Genomic DNA, 16,909 nt, shown 5'->3' with positions numbered 1-16,909 from the left:
TAAGTAGCTTGAAATCATAATCATTCCAAGTGTGTACTTTGATATTTGAGTGGTAGTTTGCCAAGCAATGTAGTGGAATGGCATAATGGGAAAGATGACAACATCGAGGTTGTTGTGACAGTGTCTGATTGTTATTTGTGTGTAATTTAAGGAGTAACCTAATCTTCTGTGCTAACACACATCAAAGAACCAAGAAATCAGTGTTGCCAAAGAGAGGGCAGTTTTATAATTTCCAGACTGTCATTCTTTCAATACAATTCTGGTACAGTCTATCATTAATTTTGTGTCTAAAGTACATGCTCGGTGCAGCTCACTTGCCTTCCCTTCACAACTTTTTCTCCACTAACCTTCTTTATATCCCTCCGTTTCTTCTTCTTTATGTATCACCTATAGTTAAAGGATGTCATGGGACACAGTTGCATTAATCCTATGTAAAGAAATGTAATGCGGTTAATATATGGTAAGATAAATAAGATTGTACTTTCATCGTTATGTCTGTGCAAGATAAGGCAGTGACCAACTATTTTCAAAACATTGTCCTGCCCTTTTAAAATGATATTTACCATTTTAAAGCTGCAAACCACTTTAATAAGCAGGACATAATTAATCCCAGACTAGCAAAGACTTACAAGTAGCTTACCCATACCAAAAGACCCTGTAGGCATTTCAGTGCCCAATACATGTGCACATAGGTATTTATTTATAAAACACACATGGTTGTACATGTTATATGCATATACATTCTAGTATTTAGGTAAACAGTTAATGCAGTTTGCGTTTTTACTGTTGGTGTTCTAAATAAATCTGTGTCCAAAAACATGGATCACAGCTATGAAATTCACTTATGGAGTTAAAAGAGAACTCCTCAAACTACAGAGGACTGGCCTTGGTTTTAAAGGATGGTGTTGTATGAGTATCTGAAGTAAAGTGTATGTACATAGAAACTGAAAAATATTTGTCTCACAAACACATACAAGTAAAAGCACACATGTACACACAGGGAGAGGTACACATTGTACACATTGCTTTATGTATCCACACTCACAGGCCACACTGCTGGTTCCAGAAGCAACACCAGCTCAACGTTATGCGCTGTTTCGGTGTTAAAAACCTGTACATTTTCTCAGGCTCGATTTAGAAGGCGACTGAATTTCCTGATCCAGTTCACACACGACCCCACCGGCGGCTGCGTTAGCGAAACCGGTGGAACGTGCCCCCAGCCTGGGAGCAGCACCAGGGAGGAACGCGTTAAATCAGCATCGCTGCTGCAGACAGCGTATCCCCAACCACAGCCTTGCACATACACACACACGCTTTAAAGTACAACCTTTCTTTTGCATATAATAAGGGAATTCTGACAGCGTATTGGCACACCCACTAGGAACAAAGCTGAAACAGGCACTGTCAGCTGCCCCGGGGCATTACATCAGAATAAAAGATTGAAAGGTGTGCTGTGGGGATGATTCATCTACCTGAGGCTTAGACCAGGTGCTCTGCAATTAAGTGCATTAACCTGCAGCTGGAGTGAGTTCAGAGTGAAGGTTAGCTGTTCGCAGTTCAATTGCTTTAAAATCTGTGCTGGGGATTATATTCAGTTATTTGTATGGCTGGGTTTTTTTCTTGGTGTTTTTTTTTGGCTTTTTTTTTTTTGTCTGGCTCTGCTGAGAGGTTAAAAAAAAAAGGGAGTGCTGTCTGTATGTTGAGCTCAAATAATATTTAATGCAGAGTATACAGGAATTCTCCTTTTAAAGTTAGAGGGAGGAATCACAAAATGACATTTAAAGCTAGGATATTTATTTTGGAATATCCACTGACTTGGGGTAGGTGGAGAGAGACAGATGGCTTTGAACAGCAGAATGCTTACAGGGATAACCCTTTTTCGGTTTTACAGAACATGGCAGGGCTTAAAAAATGTGCCTGCCTTAGCACATGGACAGACTACATGATCTCTTTTGAAATCTGCACAGGATCTTTTTACCCGCTGGGTTTAATTTCAGAATCCAGTGCAGTCATTAAAGAAAATAAAATTATGTTTGTTCTTTCATCTGGAGCACAGAGCAGTATCAATTTTTCATTCCCTCCTCCTTTGCATTTCCCCTTCCAAAAAAAGATGTAGAGATGGAGGAATTCACCCTATAGCTCCCCTAAAATTTCTGATCTTCAACAGCTGCTTTGAATTGATTCTGTATACTTGGTTGCCTAATGTGTGCAACATGTAATACTGTTTCTGTGCTCTTGAGATTGCCAGAACTGGAATATTATGTGTATGGAACTTGCAATCGATCTAAAAAGTTCTGTCTGTATCTTCCCAAATGTCTGAATTCTCTGATCGCCGTCTCATGAAGTAATACTATATTCCAACATTACACGGTCTGAGCACTTTCTGTACACTAACATTAAGCAGAATATTTGTCATTTAAAGACAGGGGAAACACAAAGTTAGACAACAAGCTTGTGTACACAGAGGCGTTTTCCAGTAATACTGGATCATTATATCAAGCCACGCTGCTGTCTGTGTACTTCCCTAGATACAGGTATTTCAGACTGAGCAGGTCTTTTCTACCACCTTGTTTTAATAACTTCCAAAGAATAATAATATTTTCATAATAATAGGGGAAAAAAAAAACACCCTGAACATCTGTGTGTGATCTAAATGTAACGCTTCCTCGCCATATTTCATACTGCTCTAAGTTCACTGTATAGGAGAGTTTCATGTATCTTACTCTGTGCCCCGCTGGCAGTTTGTGGATTTGAGCCACATTTATTCTCAGTCTAACGCTCTACCATTTCTATCAAATTCCTGCTTTGACATGGGGAATACAGTCTCGTCAGGTCGTGTATGATGAGTTCTGTTCCAGGATAAAAGAGGTGATTAGATTTTGTGACATGAGGATGGACTGTGGTTTAGGCAGGGAGTGAACGTGTAGTTCAAACAGCCAACACACACCCTGGCCTAAAACGCAGCCTAACCAGGTCTGTCTTGTCCTGCAGCCTGACGTCCTGGATTAGAGATTGTGCCAACCAGCCACAATTAGGTCTTAGTGTCATCAGATGAGAGAACGTCCTGCAAACACATCATCTGTGGCTCTTGGACAGAATCAACTTTTATATGTGACCTTTATGCTCACTTGGTGAAATTTGACGTGCCTGCCTTAACTGCTGGGTTGGTCTCTCTCGTGCCTCTTGCAAGATACACAAAGCATCTCTCTTTTTTTTTTTTCAATCTGGAAATAATAAATAGCATTCCAAACAATGGTATTTAAATTTCTCACTTTTTGTGCTTGCTTCAGAGAACGTGCGATTACCATCACACCCTTAAAATTAAAATGCCAGATGGAGGATGTCCAAGAGCAACATAGAGCGGTGATTAAACCCGTATCATCCATTCATGGTACCTAAGAATACAAGAATGTTGGGTGCATATGCAGGTCAGGCCGAAAGTCCATCTGCCCTCCAGCAGATGCCCAGGGCACAGGTAAAATGGGGAAGACACCAAGCGACACGTCTGTGCTGAACTGATGTGGAACACACGGGAATCTGCTGTGTGGCCGTAGCAGTCACAAAAGTCCTTGATTGTCTGTAAAAAGCTGCTCCCTAACGTGGATATTCAGTGGCTTTCAGTAGAACACTCGGTGTTCTTCATTGTGCTTAATGAGAAGTATACACCAGGTAGCACATGAGCAACTCTTCAGCACCAAATTAATGTGCGGTTACCAGGGTTTATTCTCCAGTTGGCATCAACAAAGAATCCACTGTTGCAAGGAGACAAGATGGCCAATTCTAGGTGTACCACGTACGCCCTATGTGCTTTCAAACCTGGCTTTGGGGTGTTGTCCAGTGAATAACAAGTGCTGGTAAACATCTGAGAAAGAAAAAGATTCACCTAAGACAAGGAGCAGGGTTTGAATTAGAATGACAGAATTTTATTTTTTACTACGTTCTTCTATTAGTTTCTCTTGATTATAGAAGGACTTACCTACAATACTACCCAAGAATCTTAAAAGCATTAATTAATCCACACTTGCAAAAGACTGAGACACAGGTGTCTGTTATAGTTGGTTTTAAAAGGCTTTCATGAAGAGAACTGAACTGGAGGCAGGAAGGCAACTTATGCCAGGATTGTATTCTACATGCTGAGAAGGCTGACGTATCAGGCTGTGGTTTTATTATAGTGGTCTCTATCAAGCTTGAGAGAAGGTACATTGCAGGTTTCCAAATAGATTTTTTTTTTTTCAGATTTTTAAAAAATAATGTTAGAGTAAAAACTTTCCAAAGAGATAATGTGCTAAATCAAATAAAACCAGCCTAGTATTAGGAAAGTAAACGTCTCCTACCCGTCTTCTGACAAATGCATTGAAAAGCTTTATTCAGAACTTCAGAAAAGGGTGTTAGTGTGGCCGCCACCACCTTTACTGTGAAGTGCAATACAATATAACATGCGGTGCTATAAAAGAGCTCTGTTGGATAAAAAGGCCTGAGAGATCTTTACCATTTACTTAATGAACATATGAGAATCCCGGCACCCTGTGCAGCGGGCAAAGGAGCTGGCTGGGGCCTCTGCGGTGTGAACGTGAAGTGTCAAAGACAAGGACAAAGGGAGGACACGGCAGAAGCTTCTGCGTTTCAGCTGGTGTATTGTAACACTCTCGGGGCTGCAGCTGGGCCAGAGTGGCCCTTGTGTGAGGCTATAAATCACTTTCCAGCCCTCTCCCAGTAGGTTTTTGTCCTTCCTCTGAGGATTACTGGTATTAATTTGGCATTTAGGTAGGCAGATAAAACTGGGTCAAGGACTGTTACATGTTAAAATTCATACTATTCTTAAATCATGCATTTAAAAGTTAGCTTAAGACAACAGGGCAAGTTAGAGATGGGAAAAGACATGAGGGTTCACATAGGGAGGTCTGGAATTTTAGCCTCCCTCCCAAACTAGGAAACCATCTTAAATGCATTAAATAGAATTGCTAACACAAGTTCACCACTATGTTAGTTTTCCCTATGTGACAGTTTAGAGACTGTGGAAAAAAACTCTAAAATCGTTCAATTCTTCTTGTATGGGACAAACATATAGGCATGATGAAGTGAGGCACTGCAAAAAGATAAACTACTCTTCTGAAGTGAAAAAGCCCACAGAAATAATACCGGTATCATGAATGGGTTTGGAAGGTATAGGATAAAGAGAACTGAGTTGCCTATTGCATCGTACCCAGGTGATGTACGGTGTATAAAACAGTGCCCAGAAGTATCGGTTCCAGCGTCTGATGGATCCAGCGCAGCAAGAACCAAGCGGAGGCTGAGCCGGCCGGGGTCCCGCTGCTCCGGGAGCTCCCGGTGCTTGGGATGAGGCGCACACTCAGAGCTGAGGGATGGAGCTGTTCAAAGGTCGCTTTTATCTTGGGAAGGAAAAGGGGAGAAGTTGTGGATGGAAAAAAAAAGGGAGGAAGTGACTAGGAGACAACTAATTAATCCTCGCTATCATATGCGGCTTTCACTGTGTTTATGGCTTTATGAGTCTAGATTGGGCTGCAAGATAAGCAAATAGTGCATGCAAAAATAATAATGAATGAAGTTTATCGAACGGTGTATATAAGAAAAGAAAAGCTGTGTGCGCTTTCTTTTTCACTCGGCCTGTCCTTGTTTTTACTCTCTATAGAGATTTCTGTTGTGGCCTGTGCCTTAAACTGATAATATCCCTGTAATATTAGAGTATAAACTAAAAGGATATTCTCCTGCCTTTATGTAATTTTAGAATTATTTGGTTTATTTCTGACCCAGAATCTTTTTTATTCTGTTTTGGCTTTAGTTTTGTTTGTTGTTTCTGTTCCTAAGAGGAGAAAAATACTGTATCTTTAAATTAGGAGTAGCTGAATAATGAATCTTGGGCAGTGAAAAGGCTAATGTGCTGTGGAAGAGAAGGAGTTTAATCTAATTTAGTTGGAGGGTGTCTGTCTGTGGTGTTGTTTTCTGGACTGTGGGAATAGAGGAGGGAAGCTGCCCCAGTGAATGGTTCCTCCTGAGCCAGAAGCAGTGGGGAGTCCCTTAGATGCCACTGATGCGAAGCCAGGCCATGAAAAGGGGATTAAAGAAATGTTCTGATTTGCAATTCACACTAATGCACCCCGTCGAACCTTTGGTAATATTTCAAACCACATTTCAAGGGAAGTGCCCTTAAAATAGCCAGCTAAATTGTATTAGAGCAATACTATACAACCCACTCATCCATTTATGATTTGTTTTTGTTTTTAATTCTTTTAACTGTTGGTGGTGGTGGCTTTCTAAGGTAATTAAAACTTTTGTGCATTGTGAGTATTCGCACTTGCATGGGAATATTCCTGAGCATGCCCGGCCTATTAGGCAGAGGCGTTTATTTAAATATTGGAGAAACACTGCTACAGAGATCCTGTGGCCAGGGAAAAAAACCAATCGTTTAGTTTAAAAAGTAAATGTTTTTCTGCATGCCATTTAATTTCACATCCAGTGGAAATTCAGTAAGAATAAAATTGCTGAAAGAGTTATCAGCTTTCTTTTAGTGTTTGTGATCTTTCTCTTTTACAGTTGCTACCTTCTGTATGGCTTTTTTTTTTAAATATATATGTTGGAATTGGTTACAAGAATGAAACGTATCAGATGTAAGCAGTTACAAAGTGCCCGAATGAACACGAATATAGATGAGGAGAGCGTTATCAAATGGGACTAACATTAAACTGGGTTTTGTGTAATAAATATTAAACCTGAAAAACACTTACAGCTACAGCCTTCTTAAACATGACATTTTGGTCCGTGTTCGGCCATAACATACTGTTGTTAATCATAAGTAATTTAGACTATTTTGCTAAAAATCTGTAATGTATTAATTAACTCTTCAACTCTCCAAGCCTCTCATTTCATTTCTCTTCACTGCTGAAGTGTCAGAACATTTTATCTCAAATGGATTATTTGGGTTTTCTTTAATCCCATTTCAGAAACCCTTGCCTGGCACTGTAATTTCCATTGACTCTAACATGTCGAGAATAGATGCAACTTTGATTTTCACCATTACCCATATCAAAGTATTTTATTACCCTGTCACTGCAGTAGATTACACAGCATTAAACTTTGCCATTGCAGGGATGAGGGGCCGCGGTGTCGTTTTTCTTGTCTTGTTTATGCTTTGCTTTACCTACAAAATATTTAGCTATGGTTTGAATTATGACAAGCCTTATTGAATATTCAGGGTTTTTAATCTCTTGCTTACGGGACAGAAGAAGAGCTGGACTTTCAGATACAGATGATTCCTCTGCACATTTTCGGGAGGTGGGGAGATGGATGGCTAGAGGGAGAAAAGCATCTTTCCTGCGAGTTGGCACATTATTTGAAATCATGTTTAATTATAAAGTTTCATTAAAAATCTTTTGCTTAAAATTTTAGAAGCCTAATAAGATTTCCATTAATTTAAACATATCACTATTCCCACAACGGCCCGAATGCTTTCTTTTTCCTCTTTCATCCATGGTTAAATATGTAAATAAAATGTCTAAAGTCATTCTTCAAAGAAGACAAAAGAAAAAAGAGCTGAGGGAAAAGACAGCCATAAAATTCCTCCCAATTCTCCATAACATTTGCCAGAGGGGGGCCAGCTCCTCGCCAGGGCCGAGCAGCAGGGGTGCCTGCCTGCTCCATACAATCACACAGCGCAAATCCCACACACAGGAGAGAAAAATCAAATCAAATATCTTTTCAGCTGGAGCCATCAAAAGGCTCTTTTCATTTATTAGTTACAGAGGTATCTTCCAGTTGCTGATTTCTCAGCGCTCTCGTTTTTCTATCATCATGTTCTATTTGTTAGTTTCAGTGGCTCGAGCTGGTTGAATGGGAGGTAGCCCTAGATAGCTCTTTAAAAATAGAGAAAGTCAAATAAATGATCTAAAGCAGGATGCATTGGCTAAAATAATGGCTAGAAAAACAAGGCTAATTTAAACTGGCACATAAAAGACCAATTAAGAGAGACCCAACTGCAAAGGTTGGGAGTTCTCCCCCTTTTTTTCCTCACTTTCAGTTGTATTTCTTTTGCCTCTTAGGAGGACAAGGTTGCGATCAGTGCTATAGAAGAACACAGCCCATGTTTTACTCCATGTATCTTTTCTAGATTAACGTGAATGGTGATATAATAAGCTTTTCAAAAATACTTGTTAAAAAAAAAAAGCTCCCAAACAATCAGGTTGAGCAAAACAAATATTGAATATGTTCATCTTACACATTATTTAAATTCTCCTTTTTATTATTTAAATTCTGCTTTCAAAAGTAGAATGCGCTTGTAAAGGCTTTCCCCAGCCTTCCCTGCCACCCCCAGCTGAGCTCTCCAGAACAGGAATCGGGACGCACACAGGCACTAAGAAAACAGGCTTAGAATAACGAAGAATGGAGATGCCCCAGCACACACTCTCTCACACATATACATACACACTAAAATAAATAAGGCTTTTTTTTGCACATAACACTGCCTGCTTTTGTAACATTCCCTAAGGAATCCCAGAGTTCCCAAGGAGAGGCCCTGAGACCAGTACTTTATAAGAATAATCTCCTTGATCCGCTGAAAAGCCACAACAAGAAGGACTACTGTTTTTAAACGTTTTGACGATGGCTTTTACTTCTAGGCAAAAAACTAGGCACATCTTCAGGGTTTTCAAAGACAAACATTAGCCCTGGTTTGTTGTCCTTGCTTGGATCCATTTCACCCTTATCACAATTGAGGAAGCCAACAGTTTCCTTTCTGGAGCCCGGTGGGGTATTAACTCTGACCCTGCGGGATTTGGGAGTTTCCAGGAGAATCCGTGTTCATTTCGATAAGAAACAAGCACTGATGGAGAGGAGCCCGGGTTGTGTGGGCGAGCATGAATGGAGAGCAAGCCAGATTTGCCTTCTTCATTAGTATGTTCGCTAAAACTAAGCTCAAAGGAGCGGGGGGCGCGAAAAGTAGAGCAAATCTTTTGCCTTCTGATCACAGCGCTGCTTTTTGGTCTGTAAAATTGTGAATTATAGTTTGGCTTCAGATTTAACTTCCTCCTTCTAGCTCTGATAGACCAATAAGCAGAATAAACCTCAAAGCTTAACTTAAAAAGTAAACGCAACTCACTTTAGAATGATCCCCACCTCCAAAATCTGTGAGTATCTTTTCTATAGAGGATGAAGTATCTTTCCCCAGGGTATGGCTCCCAACCTCTTAGGGTTTTCTTAAGAAAAAAAAGAAGCCAAAAAGGCAAGCTACTTTTCGAGTGATCCCATTCCGTGATTAAAACCATAATCAGGTACTTTCTCAGCAATCCTGCCTGTCCTGTTCATTTAGGAATTCCAGACAAAGCACGACATTTGAAAACAGCTGAGATTCCAGGCTGAAAGCAACCATATTTTATGACCCTGGCAGCGAAGAGTTTATAGCACTGGCCATAAAATGCATCCTCCTCCTCCCCCCATCCTCCCTGCCCAAGCTTTACACCCCCCGCCCCCCCAGAAAGGCGGCGAGGGGGCGGCACCTTCCCCCTTGGCCGGGAGCCCCCGCTTGCTCTCCGGCTCCCACCTGAGCTGACGCCTCCCAGAGAAAAGGTCTCGTTAAACTTTCAGGGGAGGGCAACGGGAGGGAAGGGAGAAAGGAAGAGAAGACAGAAGGAGAGAGAAACAAATGGGGCTTTTTCTAATCTGTGCCGATCAAGGAAAACCTGTAGGGGTCCTTAAGGAGGTTTCAAGGCGTTCCGAGTGATTGGAAAGTAATCACCGTGTCAGCTTCACCTTTCTCATGCAAAGTGGATGTCGTATGCAAGGCGGATCCTGCTCGGTTGATTTTTTTTTTTTTTTTTTTTTAATTTCCATTTCATCCTCGGACTCAACCGCCCCCTAAAAGCCCCAGCTGCTCCGGCCCCGGCAGTTTCTGCTAATGCGGGGGGAGCGGAGCAGGCACAGAGCACACAGGAGCCGGCCTATTGCAAACCCGGACCAGAGGGCGGCGAGAAGGGCTGGGGGGGATTTTTCAGGCCCCCCTCTTCAATGGCTTAGATATTTCCTCCTCCTCCTCCTTTATTCTACACTCGGATAAACCAATCCCCACCTCTCGGCAAGAAAGTACGGAGCTGTGACCCGTTCTAAGAAGAGGAAAATCCCCGGAGGAACCCGCTGCACCAAAAAGCCGCCCGGAACATGTGCAAGTTGCAGCAGTGATCGCTCGGGGCTGCCCAGACTCAACTATTCCGGCATCGCTCTGCCTGCGCTGCGGGGAAGCAGCAGCAGGGAGGAGGAAGAGGAGGAGGAGGAAGAGTGGTGGAAAGACGGGTCGCAAAAGTGGAAGACCCGGCGAAAAGAAAGTTACTGGGCTCCCCACAGTAAGTTTTGCGCATCTGTGGATTGGGGGTACTTCACCTTTTCCCGGTTCGTTGCGAAGTTACCCGCCCGCCTCCCCGCGCTGCCGGCGGGGCCGATGCGGAGCTGCGCGGGGCGCTGAGCGGGGCGGGCGATGCTGCCCCGTGTGCCGCCGCCCCCCGCCGCCCAGCTGCCCCGCCGAGGTCGGGGGCGATGCCGTCCCCAGCAGGAGCCGTGCGGCCGCTGAGCTGAGCCGCCTCCCGCTCCGCTCCCCTCCGCGCACGGCGCCGGGCACCTGCGGGACGGACCCGCGCTCCGGCCCCACGCGTGGCCGCCGCAATGGGGCCAGCGCCCGGGAAGTTGGTGCGGACTCTGGTGGTGCTGTGCTGGCTGACCCGCTGCTGCGGCGGGATCAGCTCCATAGACATTGACCGCCCCGGCGACGGGAGGTGCCAGCCGATAGAAATCCCCATGTGCAAGGATATAGGGTACAACATGACGAGGATGCCTAACCTGATGGGACACGAAAACCAAAGGGAAGCTGCCATTCAGCTGCACGAGTTTGCCCCCTTGGTGGAGTATGGTTGTCACAGCCATCTGAAATTTTTCCTCTGTTCCCTCTACGCCCCGATGTGCACCGAGCAGGTTTCTACCCCAATCCCTGCCTGCAGGGTTATGTGCGAGCAGGCGAGGCTGAAATGCTCCCCTATTATGGAGCAGTTCAATTTTAAGTGGCCAGACTCCTTAGACTGCAGCAAACTGCCCAACAAGAATGACCCCAATTACCTGTGCATGGAAGCCCCCAACAACGGATCGGACGAGCCGCCCCGGGGATCCAGCATGCTGCCGCCCATGTTCCGGCCACAGAGGCCCAGCAGTGGCCACGATCTGCAGCAGCACAAGGACAGCCTGAGCAGAACCTCCTGTGACAATCCCGGCAAGTTCCACCATGTGGAAAAGAGCGCTTCCTGCGCGCCGCTCTGCACGCCGGGGGTTGATGTTTACTGGAGCAAGGATGACAAACAATTTGCTGTCGTTTGGATTGCCATCTGGTCCATCCTGTGCTTCTTCTCCAGCGCTTTTACTGTACTCACTTTTCTGATAGATCCTCAGCGTTTCAAGTACCCCGAGAGGCCCATTATCTTCCTCTCCATGTGCTACTGCGTCTACTCGGTGGGGTACATTATTCGCCTCTTTTCAGGTGCTGAAAGCATTGCCTGTGATAGGGACAGCGGCCAACTCTATGTCATCCAGGAGGGACTGGAGAGCACTGGCTGCACCATTGTGTTCCTGGTTCTGTATTACTTTGGTATGGCAAGTTCCTTGTGGTGGGTAATCTTGACTTTAACTTGGTTTTTAGCAGCTGGGAAAAAATGGGGGCATGAAGCAATTGAAGCAAACAGTAGCTACTTTCATTTAGCAGCCTGGGCCATTCCGGCTGTGAAGACCATAATGATCCTAGTGATGAGGAGGGTGGCTGGAGATGAGCTGACAGGGCTGTGCTATGTTGGCAGCATGGATGTGAATGCCTTGACGGGGTTTGTACTCATTCCTTTGGCTTGTTATCTAATCATTGGCACTTCTTTTATTCTTTCTGGTTTCGTGGCCCTTTTTCATATCAGGAGGGTGATGAAAACCGGTGGAGAAAATACTGACAAGTTGGAGAAACTTATGGTCAGGATTGGTGTCTTCTCAGTCTTGTATACAGTGCCTGCAACTTGCGTGATAGCTTGCTATTTTTATGAAAGACTTAATATGGATTATTGGAAAATTGTGGCGACTCAACAGAAATGCAAGATGAACAATCAGACTAAAAATTTAGACTGCATGATGAATGCCTCGATTCCAGCAGTAGAAATTTTCATGGTCAAAATTTTTATGTTATTAGTTGTGGGCATTACTAGCGGTATGTGGATCTGGACTTCCAAGACTCTTCAGTCCTGGCAAAATGTTTGTAGTCGAAGACTAAAGAAGAGAAGCAGGAGAAAACCTGCAAGTGTTATTACAAGCAGCGGAATCTACAAAAAGCCTCAACATCCACAGAAAACTCACCTTGCAAAGTACGAGTCGACGTTACAACCACCCACTTGCGTGTGACCAGGTTTTGGAACAGACTAGATCTCACCTCACACACTTAAAAATGTCCACGGTAGCAGTCAGAAAGTCAAAATTAAATGGTGCTTTTTCTGTCAGAGAACAGTTTAATATCTCAAAGCAAAAAATGTATCATGCTGAATTTGGGACCTGGTGAAAAACCGAAGGTAAATGTACTTAAGGAAAGGTTTGCAGTGAAAGAAATATTGTGAATTAAAACAGTCTCTTCTGTTACTAATTTGTAGTTAAGTACTTCACACAGCCCTCGGATTATTATATATATTTTTTTTTATTATTTTTTTTTAAACCACCCTATTTAACTTTTTCATGTAGCTGAGCTGGATTTCCTACAGATTTGAGTAACGAGGTATAGCCAAGTTTTATGGAGCAAGGATTTGTATTTGAGAAGTGCCCGAGTGTGCATTGTCCCTGGGGAGCGGGTCCCAGCCAGGCCTGTCTGCCCTACGGTTCTGTCTCTCAAAGCAACTGCTGTGCTAACTTAAAAAAAAGGCAAAACAAAACGAGAGAGGAATCCTTCACAACTCGTCTCAGCCGAGTGGGTTTGGAGTGCCTAAAATAGATTAAATCTATAATGCTCACCACCGTTCTTTCACTAAAAGAGAAACTTCCTGCGCCAGACACAAACTTTGTGAATAAGAATAATGTGCAATACATTTTTTTTTCCTTACCATGACATGAAAAGAGAAACAAGTATTTTGCTGTACATAAAGACAACAAAAGAAATCTCTTAACAAAAGAACTAAGAGGTCTAGTCCTCAGAAACCCTTTAGTGTTACATTTTGTGGCTTTTTAATGGAAATCAAGCCAATGTTATACACGTTTGGACTGATTTGTGCAAAAAAAGAAAAGGGGGGGGGGAGATCAATTCAAAGAGACCCAAAGGGCTTATTGACTCTTTCTATTGTTAAACAAATTCTCACTATGAATAGATCAAGAAGCACTAGATTCTGCAAAGGGAAGCTTTGTATAGAGTGATGCTCTTTACTGTGCTGGGGGTGCACAGTTTTGTGCTGTATATATTTGTAACATACAATTATTTTTCATGCTCCAATATTTTATTAAAAATAAAATATGTTCTTTAGTTTGATAATCTTGTGTGTTCTAAACTTTCTCTGATGTGCTTTGTGGTTAATAAACTTGTTTTCTCAATTATTTGATAAAAGCACACTTTGAATATAATAGTTGTTGTTATACTTGCCTGCAAGTATAAGCAGAGAGAACAATAATTTATTCAAAAGAAGTTGCAAGCTGGAATGAAATAAATGGGGTTTGAAGTTGTATCTTTCTGTGAACTGAGAAAACTGGGTGGGAAGAAGCTTTAGTGATGTAAAAAAGCTGCAGTGATGTAGAGTAGTTCAGTGTTTACAAAGCACTGAGATTACAACAAGGATCTTTGGTTAACACCCCTTTAACATTTGCATACGTTCAGCATGTTAAAGATAGCCGGCTCACTTCTGCACCACTTGAGTGCAATTCGCTCGCTGCTCTTCTGGGATTTATTTCCCCTTTAACATTACTGATAGTATCACTATTATTTGGGAAAATACTTTCAGGAAGATTGGGAGAAAGAAGAGGGGAAATATAAGCACGGAATTCGAACACTGCTTTGAGAAAACTCTCTGATAGAGTGAAAATTGTAAATATGTTTTCAAAAAGTTTGTAGCGGAGCATGATTTGGTGTGACCCCGGGGTTCTCGGTGCATGGACTAACAGGCTGTGTGGTCACCTGGGGAGACAGTGACACAACCTGTTCTCACACCAGCCGTTCCATAGAGCCCTTTGTCGGGTGTCTCATCACTGAGAGCGGAGAGGTCGGAGTGGGCTGTGGTGAAGTGAGGATCCCCGTGACAGCCGGTGCCTGGGAACTTCAGCACAAAAGGGTCTCTCTTAGTGGCCTGGAGTTTTGATTTATCTATGCAGTGCTGCAGATGACATTTTGTCTCTTTGTAGTGTTTTTAACTTTTCTAGCAGTGACTCGGAGCTTGAATGACAAAACTGATGCTGCAGGTGTTATTATTAATAATCTTTATGTCTAAAATGCACATATGCAAAGCAGCTTTCAATATAAAGTTTATGTTTTGGAGGAGGATGAAATATGTTCTTCCCCCTTCATGCCCCTGTTTGCTTGGAGGTGCCCTGCAAGTGAATCCTGGCAGAGCCCAAGTGGGACATGGCACTGAACAGATGCACCCCTGAAACTGCTCAGTTAGCGCCTTTGCGTCTGGATGTGTTCTAGTTAAGATCAATTACAGTAGATCCTAAAAAATACAAAGCTTTAAAATAACCTGCATATTGCAAATTGCTATGGGAATCCTTCAAATACGCGTTTTGTTATTCCGTGTGTCACCTTACCAGTGACGTTCGCACAAATTTCATCTCTGATATACAGGTTAGTGGTGATTTTAGCAGTGACACGTTTGTTTCAGGCTTCACTCTCAAACACATTAACCACTGAAATAACTCACTGCTTGCGTAGACTATAGAAAATTATTTGCTTTCATTGTTGAAGTTGCTACTTCAGGAACTGGAAGCTTACAATTGTTAAGGGAAAGTGATACACTTATTTTCACAACATTTCAGTGATTTAATGTAACATTATTAATAGCTTAACAGATAATTTTATTCTTGTCTTAGAACTCTGCACATTAGTTAAATGATAATTATAATAATAATAAACCAAAACAGTCTTCAAGAAAATGTCACAAAAATATTCTGTGTTAAACGTCTTGACTTTTGACAGTAATTTTATATTTTAGCAAAATTATGTTTGTATTTTTATTTGTTGAATTTTATAGGATTTTTCTCTAAGTACTGTCAAAACCTACGGGGTGTTTGCTTGTCAGCAGACTTTTAGGAAAAGTGTCTCTGTGTGGACAGAATAACAACTCGGTCACTCCATAGCCAACGTGTCGAGGAAGGGATGGAAGTCCAGAATGTCCTCTGGAAAGGATATTTTGTCACAGCCCAGTGGCATTTATCAGATGAAGATATGTCAAAAAAGTCATTCTGTTAGTGTGTGCACGTACTGTACATCAAGAACGGGGAGTTTTCCACGGGCTCGTGTTTCCTGTAGGTCATCCTTGAGGGTAGAAGTTGTCTCAATTTTGAGATTGTGGGTTGTGAGGATGCAGGTGACGTCTCAGCGGTCACGTAGACATTGACACGTTAGGGCCAGGTAGAAGACAGGCAGAAAGTTCCTTTTCTTCAGCAAGGGTATCTTGGTAGAGTATCTATGCTACTGAAAGAGAGATTAAAGAGGTCAGAGTATGAGATCAGCAGGGAAAAATGGGATTCCCAAAAAAACCCTGCCAAATTCTTTTTACAGTAATACGAGTCTTGTTTCTCAGTGAAGTGCAAATGCTTCTTATAAATAGAAATAAAAGTAAGCTCCATAGTTTCAAGGTTTAGCTTTAGGTGTGACATATTAGGACACTGAGTAGTACGGTGCAAGCACCGTGGTTGAAAGGATGTGAGGAGCTCGGTCAGGGAATGTTCAGATCTCTTATCAGATTTTTCCCAAAGTAGCATTTCATATGTATGTTATTATGGAGCCATTACTCACATATGGCTGTCATCCCAGGGCTTCAAACTATATGAAAAGCCCAGTAACAACAGTGTCTGTAACATACACCCTTCTTATTCCAACACTTAAAATCCATGGCTTCAAGGGGATAGTTCTGTAATGATGGGATATTATGTGCTCAGGTGGTCTTTTGATGACAGGTGGTCTCCAACAACAGATGGCCTCAAAGGGGGAACTTCAGTGCATTTTAGTTTAAAACATTTACACATTTCTTTAAAAAAAATTTGAAATGTTATCCTCGTGTAATGTTCTTAAGTATTTTAGACAGAGTAGCCAAGTTATTAACACTGACAGATGATAAATCAGGGCATCCTTTAAAAGGTGGGTGATGGTGATTATGTGGCCCTGGCGCTTGCTTTGATCAGGAGTGACAGGCCTGTAAGGTCTGTGCCACTCAATCCCCCCCGAAGGGAGATCAGCACCTGTTTGCACTTTGAGGCTCCTCTACCTCCCACTGCCTTCCAGCACTATTTCATCTTTTCTAACACACTTGATGTTGATTGGCTTTAAGCAAAGTCATTATTCATTTACAAAACACTCCTTGGTGGAGCTTACTCTAAACTGTATTTCAGTAGCAGTGTTTGTGCTGTTACAGGTGAGGTTGTATCAACATTTCCATTACAAAAGCTTTATTTTCAGTGAGCTACAAGTTAAAATCAGCCTTGTACTAACAGTAACCCAGTTTCATCTTTTGTCCAAACAATAGTATGTATTGCCCATGAATCTGGGCAGCCGGAGCTTTCTGTATCTTTACGTGTTTATCCAGAAGTGACATATGATTGTGTTTGTGAAACAAACAGGTCCTGGTTTGGTAGAACAGATTTATTTGAGCTTAATAAATACTTTTCCAAACAGCTTCATCTCACTTGTGAGATGTAATGGATATTT

At 42.4% G+C, this 16,909-nt stretch overlaps 2 protein-coding genes across 25 annotated transcripts in view; both read left to right on the top strand.

Moving 5' to 3' along the window:
- The window catches only part of PIWIL1 (piwi like RNA-mediated gene silencing 1), a 137,765-nt gene that overhangs the window by 43,807 nt on the left and 77,049 nt on the right, over positions 1–16,909 (top strand). The window lies entirely within an intron of this gene.
- Positions 9,532–13,528, top strand: FZD10 (frizzled class receptor 10). The gene has a single exon (XM_005498276.3). It carries the CDS (start codon positions 10,663–10,665, stop codon positions 12,418–12,420), a length of 1,758 nt encoding a protein of 585 aa, XP_005498333.2. The 5' UTR covers positions 9,532–10,662; the 3' UTR covers positions 12,421–13,528.

This window comes from Columba livia, chromosome 17 (genome assembly GCF_036013475.1).
Source record: "Columba livia isolate bColLiv1 breed racing homer chromosome 17, bColLiv1.pat.W.v2, whole genome shotgun sequence".
NCBI classification, from domain to species: Eukaryota; Metazoa; Chordata; class Aves; order Columbiformes; family Columbidae; genus Columba; species Columba livia.
Note: the sequence above shows the minus strand (reverse complement) of the source record. Positions and strands in the feature narration are given on the sequence as shown.

Excerpts from the sequence above, each read along its gene's own strand:
- FZD10 (XM_005498276.3), top strand. The coding sequence starts at position 10,663 with ATGGGGCCAGCGCCCGGGAAGTTGGTGCGGACTCTGGTGGTGCTGTGC.